We start from the raw sequence: 10,817 nt of genomic DNA, 5'->3' as shown, positions 1-10,817 counted from the left end.
TATGAAGGGAATTAAGTTTTTGGACAGAATAAATTCAAACATGCTCGATTTTATCAGAAACATATGCTGCTTATCTTTGTGATATATATTTGACCCATGAAAATGGTTCTCAATCTTTTGTAATATTAATTTGTAGCCACCTTACTTTCACTATACAAGAATAACAGAGCAGAAAAAAAACTTTCACATTTAAAACAAGGTACGAAGACATAAATCACATCGAAAAATAGCCCTTCTCTTTGTCTTCACACACTGGTGTAGGAGAGGATGGTAGTGGGAGGAGGAGGAGGGGGCGGGGGCGGGAGGGGCAGCATCCGCACGCCCCCTGCCGGTTTTGTGGTTCATTGAGGGCGGCGTCCACCAAACTTGCTGTCGAGGGCGGAGACAGGAGGGGGGGGCGGTGCTCCACGGGACCGACGACATGATTGGCGAAAGCCGAGGCACTTGTCCGCCTGCTGGGCTGCTGAGTGGCTGCGCCGGGCTTGAAGTCCCGCCCCGGCGCCCGCGCCCTTTTGTTGAGCGAGTTAGGTTGGGAGGTGGGGGGGAGGGGGACGGAGCGGCCAAGATGGCGGCAGTAGCGGTGGAGACGGTGTCGGGGAGAATGGTTGCGGGAATATGAGGAGACGTAGCGGATAACCGGTGGCGGCTTCGTGTCGTTGGCATTTAGAAATAATAAAGAAAAGGATTCCTCATTTCATCGTCTTAGTTTTTCTGCGAAGTTTTTTTTAAAAAGAAAGAAAATAATTGAAATAAGACAGTTACAGAAAATATAAATGATGAAATTAAAGCAAAACCAGACTCGGACTTATGATGGGGACGGTTTCAAGAAGCGAGCGGCGTGTTTGTGCTTCAAGAGCGAGAGTGAAGAGGAGGTAATGGGGGTCTGGGGCATGGTTACTGGGGCAAGCGATGGTGCCCTGGGCCCACACGTCTGCTCTCCACCTCGGGCTCAGTCGTTACCCTGGGGGAGGGGGCATAGATCGCCAATGGATGGGCCTTGTTTACTCTTGGAATTCTTCGTTTTATGCTTCATTTTTTTTAAAAAAATTCACTATCCGGCCACTTCGATGGTGTGGCATCGCTTGGAGAGATGCCACATGCACTTTGCTTTGTGCTAAAATTAACAGCACAAATGTCACCACCGGTAGCATTAATCCACGTTTAATGAATTAGGTTCAGTTTTCTCAGACAGAACTTGAGTGAGTCAGGATTGTGGACTCCGCGAATAGCACTGGATTTTTTTCGAGACGTTCTAGTTTCCCGAGGCTACACAATTTATGAGTTAACCCGTTGTATTGTCATCAGATGCGCGTTTATAAGCAAAAATGCCCTTTGTTTTTTGATCTCGTTTAAATCACATTATGCGTTTTTTTAAAGAAAGCACTCGATGCGTGAAAGCACATTGGTTTCTTGGTAGAAGCCGGTCTTGATTTTTGGAAATGGCAAGTGTGCATTTCTTCGCACACTGGAGATAAACGTAAGATTATTTGATTTGACAAAATGTATTTATGAGAATCACGTTGGATTTGTGAACTAATCTGTGCTCTACAGTTTAATGGTAACATGAGAAATTGAATAATTGGTAGTGAGGACAGCTGGTAGCTGCACATTTTAAATGGTTAGAGCCAAAGGTATCTGGAAATATTTTTGGTTGTCTTGATAATTCATTGATTTTTTTCCCCTAATAGCTTTGCACCTTAACCTGGCATATGAATAAGGATCATGGTTACTTCTGATTTATTATCTAAGATTGTGAACAGTGATGAAGTTCTCCATTGTACCTCCAGTGGAATAGAGAATTGGTTCCATGTCTAGTGCACAAAATGCACTCTGGCTGGGGGATTTCATTGACTATCATCGAAAGTAGCTTTGTAGTTACTGAGGAATGTAGCTTCCTGATTTGTGGTAGGCACATGAGTATGAGGAATAAACCTTAAATTAAAACCAAGTGCTGGAGATGTTCACTAGATCAGACATCATCTGTGGAGAAAGGAAAATGGTATTTAGTATTTCGGTTCAATGAGTCTTCATCAGAATGTGTATTGATGAAGGGTCATTGATCGGAAATGTTAGTTGTTTCCCTTTCCACAGAAGCTGCCTGACCTGTTGAGTATTCCCAGCACTTTCTAGATGATGGAAACCTGAAATGAGTTCTTTTTTGTCTTTCAATATGGGATAAAGCAGCTTGGGTCATCCTCACCAGTTAAGCTATGGCAGATGTTTATAAACATGATTGCACTGATAGACAAAAGCAGTCTGTAATCTCATGACTTTGCATGTCCCTAATTCTCCAGTTAAAGTGGTGGCGGGGAGGGCATGGGAGGTAGTGCGGGTGTGGATAAGGGATAAGCCTGGTTCAGAGAAGGGTCAAATTGGGTTTACACCATGTGTACTTGAAAATGAGGTGCCAACTCAATGAAGCTCCACCCATAGGATGACATCTATGTTAAATAGCATGCAACAGGCAGCTAATGGATTAGATCAAAACTCTGCAATCCTGCCATATCTAGTCATGAATAGTGCTGGACAATTAACAGTTAATAGGAGGAAGAGGTTCCAAGAACCTCCCATCCTCAACAGTGGTAGGTCCCATCATAGGAGTGCTAGAGAAGGAATGCTTGATACAGGAAAGGCTGTAAGACTATATATACCATATGTGGCACTGTGGACTTTCTCTCCAGAGCTAGCTATGCTGCTTAGCCAAGTTCTTCCAGCACATTTACAAAACTAACATTTACCGTACCATGCAGAAAGTTGGTCAAGTAAGTCCAGTTCATAAGGACAAATCCAAAATGACAAAGCTTAACATATGAGGAGTGTTTGATGTCCATTGAGTACGGCCCCAGGGACATTTAGTTCAGAAGGACGGGGGGGGGGGGGGGGGTGGGGTTTGAGGGAGTGGGGGGGTGGTTGGTGGTGGTTTCATTGAGACCTACTGGATACTGGATAGAGTGGATGTGGAGAAGATATTTCCATTAGTAGAGTCTAGGATCCGAATGAAGGATGTCACATTAAAAGTGAGATAAGGAGGAATTTCATCAGCCAAAGGGTGGTGAATCTGTGGAATTTGTTGCCACAGAGGGCTGTGGAGGCCAAGTCATTGGGTATATTCAAGGCAGAGATTGATAAGTTCTTGATTGGTAAGCAGGTTAAGGATTATGGAGAGAAGGCAGGAGAATGGGTTTTAAAAATAAAAATCAGCCATGATTGAATGGCAGAGCAGACTTGATGGATCAAATGGCCTAATTCTGCTCCTATGTTTTATGGTGATGAATTGCCTCCAAATTAGTCTACCCTGTCATCAGCCAAGTGATGGAAGGTGATCTCAAAATTGCTGGCACAAAGTGCTAACTCACAAGTAACCTGTTCACCAGTGCCGAGTTTGGTTTTTGCTTGGATCACTTGGCCTTGCATGTGGACAAATGAGCTGAATTCCCCTGGTTAAGCTAGAGTGACTGCTCATGAAAATGTATCCATGTATAGAATTGAAGTTGATGGGTATCAAGGGGGAAGCACTCCACTGGTTAGAGAAATAAATTGGAATGAAGGAATATTGTTGTGATTATTGGAGGTTCGTCATCTTAATCGGTATAGGCGTTATTCAGGGAGTGATCTTTGATTCCTTTATGAATGAACTTCATCATGAGATCAGAAGCCCTTCACAGTTAAATTCCATTTGGTTGTATGGTGTAAATTCCATTTTATGTGGAGTAAGGTAGATGTAATTTTTCTTCTGTAATTGAAGCACTTCATGCCAGCAAGCAGCAAGATCTGGCAGACAAGATTCAGGCATAATAAGTGGAGGTAAGATTTCTCCAAAAGGTGGAGATGGTCATGGCCTGGCACAAGTCTGACCCACCAGCCTTGATATTGAATGACTGATCAATGTCCTTAGGGTCATCATTGACCAGAAACTCAACTTGGCCAGCCATACAAATGCTATGGTTCCAAATAGAAGCTATGGGCTGGCTCTCCCATCCCAAATTATTCACTTACATAAAACCCAAAGGTTTTCTTCCATCGACAAGACACAAGTCAGATGCAATACCCTCCACTTGCCCAGATGAGTATAGCTCCAACAACACTTGAAAAACTCTATACCATCGGGGACAACGACACCATGTTCAGCACTAAACAATCACTTTATCACCTGTTCTTTGTAGTTCTCAGTATGTAAAATGCACTGCAGTTACTTGCCTCGGCTATTCAATGGTATCTGCAAACTCTCAGTCTTTGCCAGCAGTATCCACATCAAGAAAAATGAACGCAGGCTGTCTTTGTTACACAGGGTTCTGTTCCTGAGAACTGTCCGTAAGCAGATTTCTCAGTTTTCTTGAGCTATTGGTATTGAATCGCTCTTCATACACTCATTTCATCAAATGGTCACCTAAGCACTCTGTAATTAAATTAATGGAATATATACTGTACCCAGTCATTAATGTATGCCACAAAACATTTATTATTATTGTTATTACTATCTTGAAATATGCTTGAAAAATATATGGGAGGATTTGCATAAAGTTGCATTTCTGTAAGTCATCTGTAACTTGGGGAGCCCTGTATGTAAAGAAAAATGTGGATTAGAAAAGTTTCTGCCTATAATGGAAAATATAAAAGGAGGCTTGGGAATGTTCTGGAATTTGTATTATTATAAATACTCAGCAGGTCATGCAGCATCTATGAAATGAAAAACGGTTTAGCATTTTAGGTTAAAGGCCCATTGTCAGAACTAGGAATGAGAGAAAACAAGCCTTTGAAACATTAATGCTATTTCTCTTTCCAGAGCTGCTGCCTGACTTGAGTGTATCTTGCGTACCTTCTATTTCATATTTCCAGAATCTACAGGTTTTTTTTATTTTCATTCATATTGGTTAAATTTGTTTGAGATGTGTCCTCTACTGGAGTTTTAACATTTGTATTGTATTTCGGCAGTGCTCTGTTTTGCATGACATTAGGAAAATACAAAGAAGTCAGCAATTTTCACATTTAAAAATAGTACAAGTTAAAGTTGGCTGTAGTTAGCTGAGCCTTTGTATTTGGCCCCAAATGATAGCCAGTATATGAAACTTTGTACTTAATATAAGTCATTCTTTCCAGTTGACTTCCATCTTTTGAGACCTGTATTTAGACATTTCTTCTGTCATTATACTTGCTGATAGAACATCCACTGCATAACAATTTTCAGAAAGAAAGTAAGTTTGACTTCTCTGAGATTTTAATGCCTTGAGTTTAACACCCAAAATGTTAAGGAAAATCTGTCAGATAAACTCTATTGTGAATATTTAATAACAGATGTTTTTGTATTTATTTCCTGTTTTACGCAAACAGGTTTCATGTATTGTAGGGAAAGAAGGCAGGGATTGCCAAGTCTGTAAATGTTTGGAAGGCAGGTAAGGTTAACTGATGAAGGGATGAAGGTAAAAGGTAGTAAAGAGTGGTGTTGGAACAAGTACAGAAACAAAAGATGGATAAAATGGGAACAGCTGGATTGGTGCCAATGGCTGTGTGGGGTGGGGTGGCGAGGTGCTGTCAAGAGGCCATAGTTGTGATTTGAAGTTGTTGAATTCAAATGTTCAGTCCAGAATGGAGTGAGAATAACTGAACAATCATAGTGCTTGCTTTTATATTGACAGTCATTGGAACAGTGTAGGATGTTGAAGCAACAAACATGGAAGTGGGAATGGGCAGAGAATTAAATTGATGGGCTAGAAATGCAGTAATTTTTCAACTGAACCATTTTTTTCTCCAACATCGTACTTGATCTGTTAAAAACCTTAACTTACAGATATGGTTAAAAGATCATTTGGCTTGTAACATTAACTCTTCTTTCTCAGGTCAAGCTGTAACTGTGAATATTCCCAACAGTTTCCATTTTCATTTAGCAGAATTTTTCATTTGCTTTGAAACTGTTATTGACTTGTTAGGGAATAGATTTTTTTGCTTCAACTTCACTGATTAATGTAAAGTGTGTATTGAGGAGTGGTGGACAATCATTGTGTCCTTTTGCATAAAGAGGTTGAATCCTGGCATGCTACCCTAATTGTGATATACAAGTTTCAGCTCAGCTGGGGCTTTGTTTTCTTGGAGCTATTGCAGTTACAGACTGTGAAGGAAAAAATGCTTAAACTGTTGCAATATTGGCCAAAATTGGTAGCTATTTTTACAGTGTAGACAAGGAAACTTTTTAAGTGACCCATTTTGTTGGAACTGTCTCAATCATTGCCAGTAGACTTGATATTGAACTGATCTATATATTGAATGGTTTTCTGTGCAGTGCAGAAAATATTTTGTCAATGTAATCTAGAAGCAAGTTATTGCAGTTATCTTCAGTCAGGTTTTGTACACAAATTTTGACTTCTGTGTCTCCTATTGAGAATCAAGTGTTAAATAATCAAAATAAATAATTTTCTGCCACCCCATTGCGCTGTTAAATTTCAATGGATGAAGCTTTCTGCAGTTGAGCATTCTGATCTATCTCCAGCTTGACCTTGTTTCCAAGGCAACCCCAAAACTAATGTATTACAATGCTTTTGACAATGGTAGCTGTCAAATTAATTAATACAATGAAAATGCTCTAGACCGATTCTAAGATGTATCACAAAAAATGTAAGTACTAGAGAATTGGAATGTAGAAGTGTATACTTAGTTCACAGATTGTGGTTAAAATATAAGAGGAAAAAAGAATACTTGCACTCATGCAGCATAGGATGCTGGACATGATTTTGCAACTTTAGGGCGGTCAGAAGGATTTTAAGAATGTGTTGTATAAACAGTAGATAGAAATAATTGAGCTCTCTGCAATTTTGAGATTTTAATGAAAATACTGTAATACTGAATAGTGAGTTGGAGTTAATTTGAACAGATCTGTTGCCATTAGATGTCTTTCATAATCCTCTACTTAAAGATTAGAAACCTGTATTTTTTGGCTCTGTTCTACTGCAGTGTAAACAGCTACAAGACTTTTGCAAATTTATCCATTGTTTAACTTGGTAGAATAGATGGGGAGAATCAGGGGGATGTGGTGTATTTTGATTTTTCAGAAGGTCCTTGATAAAATCCCATGTATGAGGTTATTGTACAAAATTAAAGCATATGGAATTGGGGTTGTATCAGCATGGATTAAAAATTTAGATCAATGCTTCGGCCTGGCTATTCACGATATATAAATTATTTGGATGAGGAAACCCAATGTAATATTTTGAAGTTTGCCAAGGTGCAGAACTGGTTTATGTTGTGAGGCAGAGGTAAAGAAGCTTCAAGGTGACTTAGACAAGTTGAGAGAGTAAGCAAATATGTCATATGCAATATAATGTGGATAAATGTGCAATCATTCATTTTGGTTGGAAAAACAAAGGTTGATATTATTTAAAAGGTGATTGGGAACTTTTGATGGACAACCAAAGCATCTTGGGTGTCCTTGTACGCAATACCAGCAAACAGTTGAGAAAACTATGGTATGTTGGGCTTCATTGCAAAAGGTCCCATGTGGAATGCTGGTCCATGGGATCCAAGGCAAGTTGGCAACTTGTATCCAAAATTGGCTTGTCAATAGGATATTTAGGGTGAGGGTGGTGGGTTGCTATTGTGATTGGAAGCCTCTGACCAGTGGTGTGCTACAGGTATCAGTGCGGTTACCTTTGCTGTTTGTTACATACATTGATGACTTAAATGTGAAGCTAGGAGGTTTGGCTAGTAAGTTTGCAGATGACACAAAAATTGGTGGTGTTATTGATAGTGAGGAAGGGAGTCTTGGTGTGATATTGATCAGCTGGTAAGTTGGATAAGGCAATGGCAGATGGAATTTCATCCTGATAAGTGAGAGAGAATGCATTCTGTAGGGTATAATGAGGGGTTGGACATCCCATGAGTTGTAGAGCCTTGGTGCATAAATCCAAAGATCCCTAAAGGTGGCAGCATCAGTGGATAGGGTGGTGAAGAGAGTTACTGGCCATAATTAGCTGGGGCATAGAATACAAGTGCAGCAAGGTCTTGCTAAGAGTTTGGTTTGACCACAACTGCAATATTGTGTGCAGTTCTGCTTGTCACATCATAGGAAGGACATGTGCCCTGGAGAGAGTGCAAAGGGAGATTCACTTGGCATGGGATGTTTCAATTATGAAGAGAGACTGGATATGCTGGGTTTGTTTTCTTTGGTGCTGAGAAGGGGACCTGATATAGGTGTGCAAAGTCATGAGAGGCATAGACAGGGAAGATAGTAACAAACTTTCCCCACAGAGGTGTGGGTTTAAGGTGAGGAGTAAGAGGTCTAGAGGAGAAATGTTTTTCATCCCAAGTGTGGTTGCAATCTGGTACACATTGTGCAAGAAACTGGTGAAGGCACATATTTGCAACATTTAGGAAGCATCTGACTGAGCACTTGAATTGCCAAGGCATAGTAGGCTATGGCCCAAGTGCTGGTAAATAGAATTAATATGGAAAAGGTACTTGATGGTTACCGTGGGCATTAGTGGGCTGAGGGGCCTGCTCTGGTGCTCTATGACTTTGACTCTGAGTATGGGCAGATAGAAGAAAATTGGTGTTGAGGTAGCAGATCAGCGCTGATTTCTCTTAATGATGGAGCAGGTTCAAAGATTCAAATGGTTCACTGCTATTTTTCTGTTTCTCTGACAACCATTCATTGCCCATTCGTCATTGCTCTTGAGAGCGTTTTGGTGAGGTGCCACCTTAACCTATTGCGGTTCGAATAGTGAGGGTGCTTCAGTGAAGTTAAGCAGGGACTTCCAGAATTTTGAATTGCAGTGGCTGTCTATGTGAGTGCTGCCCTTGTGCTTGTAGGTTGCAGAGGTCAGAAGTTTGGGATCTTATTCTATGTATTATATTGCCTTTCAGCCTGTTGAATCCATGGCAGTTCCCAGCAGAGCAATCCTATTAGACCAAAACCCCACAACTTAGTGTCTCTCAACTCCCTTTTAATTCTTTTTGCCATGAAACCCCAGTAAGGGGTGGTTTACACTCACCAATTAATCTACCAATATACCTTTGAGATATGGGAAGAAACCAGAGCACCTTGAGGAAATCCAAGTCTTAGCACAGACAGATCCCATGGTCAGGATTGAATCCAGGTCCCAAGTACTATGAGGCAGCAGTACTAACAGTGTGGCATGGTGTAGTGTAAAAATGAAGGAAAATTAAATATTATTGATACTGAAATTTTGAAATTAAAATGTAAAATGCTAGGAACACCCAGTGAGTCGGGCAGCATCTTTGGAGAGAGAAGCAATTACTATTTCCTATCGATGACCTGTTCCAATATGCAAACACCCATGGATGTTGCCCGACCTGCTGAGCACGTACAGTTTCCATTGTTTGTAAGTGAGGGGAAAATATGTTGTGGGTCTGGTTAAACACTATTGAACGGGTGTCGGGCTGTATAAACAGGAGGATAATAAGGTTTGAACCTAAATAAACAGGATTTCCTGTAGAAGCAGCTTTAATGAGTTGTTGCAGTTCATTTTACAGAAAGTACGCACAACAATCATCATGTGCAGTGGAAGGAGTGAATGTTGGGGTATTGAACATGGTTCCGATCAAGCAAATTGCTTTGTCCTGGATTGCATTAAGCTGCTTGAATGCACTTGGAGCTGTCCTTGACCAGGAAGATCTGAAGATTTTATTGAGTTGTTTCAATGTTTATGGAGCTGTTCTCGATTCAGATGAAAATAATCCATCAGGATTTTGGTTTCCATTATAATAGTGGAAAGTATTTGGGAGTTGTGAGGGAAGTTGCTGTCAAATATCAGCAGCTAATTTTGGTGAGAGAATTCAAGGATGGTTTTGCTGTTGAATATTGGGGAAGATGGTTAGTTTGTTTTGTCAGAGATGGGTGGTGCCTTGCATTTACCTTGCCGAGCTTGAATGTTATCCAGGTCTTGTTGCATGTGGACATATACTGCTCTTTGGTTTCAGTTGCAAATGGAGCAGAACACTGCAATTATTAACCAAACGCTGTACTTCTGATCTTGCAATGGAATGAAGGTCACTGATGAAGCATCTTGATGGGTTGGCCTCAGTCACTGCTTTGAAAACCTCTACAGCTGCATTCTGGGGATATGATAATTGAACTCCAACAAACCACAGCAAACTTATTTTGTGCTAAGCATGCCTCAAGCCAGCATAGTGCTTTCCTTTTTGATTCCATTGATTTCAGTTTTCAGAAGGTTTTTTGATGACATATTTTGTCAAATCATTCCTTCATGTCTCTTTCACTTGGAATTCATCTCTGCTATGTGTCAGTGATACCTTCTGTTAGTTTAAGTGTAGCCTGATGGAGGGGTAATTGGCTCGACTGGACATATCTGAGCAATATTCCATGTTGCCAGGTGGATGCCAGTGTTGTTCACTATACTTGAATAACTTGAGTCAAGGAAATTCTGGAATATGTCTTCAATCTTGCACTTAGTAAGGTATTAAGGCCCATAGTCTTTACAATATCCAATGGGGTTCTCCATATTTTAATATGTGTGGTAAATTGGCAGAAAACTGACTGTTTGATAATGGAAATTGCTGGTCAGATGGATTATCAATTTAATGTTTCTGGGAGATGAGCTTGGCTTTAGTACTCCAGTGGTGTATTCCATCATCATTTAATATGTTATGGAGTGTTATGGATCCTCCTATTCATGTTGGTTGTTTAATTGTTCACCGCTATGTAGCAAAACTGCAGTGATGGGACTCTTGGTTATGGGATTGTTTGGCTGCTTATAATATGCTTTTGCAGTTGAGCATGAAAGTGATCCCTGTATAGTTTCACCAGGTTAGCACGTTATTGGCTTGTTATACTGAAACAGTCATCCGAA

At 40.5% G+C, this 10,817-nt stretch overlaps 1 protein-coding gene across 1 annotated transcript in view; it reads left to right on the top strand.

Annotated features, from left to right (window-relative positions):
* Nucleotides 1-538: 538 nt before the first annotated feature.
* The window catches only part of LOC127580661 (diphosphoinositol polyphosphate phosphohydrolase 1), a 76,947-nt gene continuing 66,668 nt past the window's right edge, over nt 539-10,817 (top strand). Inside the window, exon 1 of the mRNA XM_052034337.1 lies at nt 539-872. Coding sequence (XP_051890297.1) covers nt 774-872 — 99 coding nt within the window. The 5' untranslated portion in view covers nt 539-773. The remainder of the gene's footprint in view (nt 873-10,817) is intronic.

Source organism: Pristis pectinata, chromosome 20 (genome assembly GCF_009764475.1).
Source record: "Pristis pectinata isolate sPriPec2 chromosome 20, sPriPec2.1.pri, whole genome shotgun sequence".
Classification (NCBI taxonomy): domain Eukaryota; kingdom Metazoa; phylum Chordata; class Chondrichthyes; order Rhinopristiformes; family Pristidae; genus Pristis; species Pristis pectinata.
This window is presented reverse-complemented; position numbering and strand designations above follow the sequence as displayed.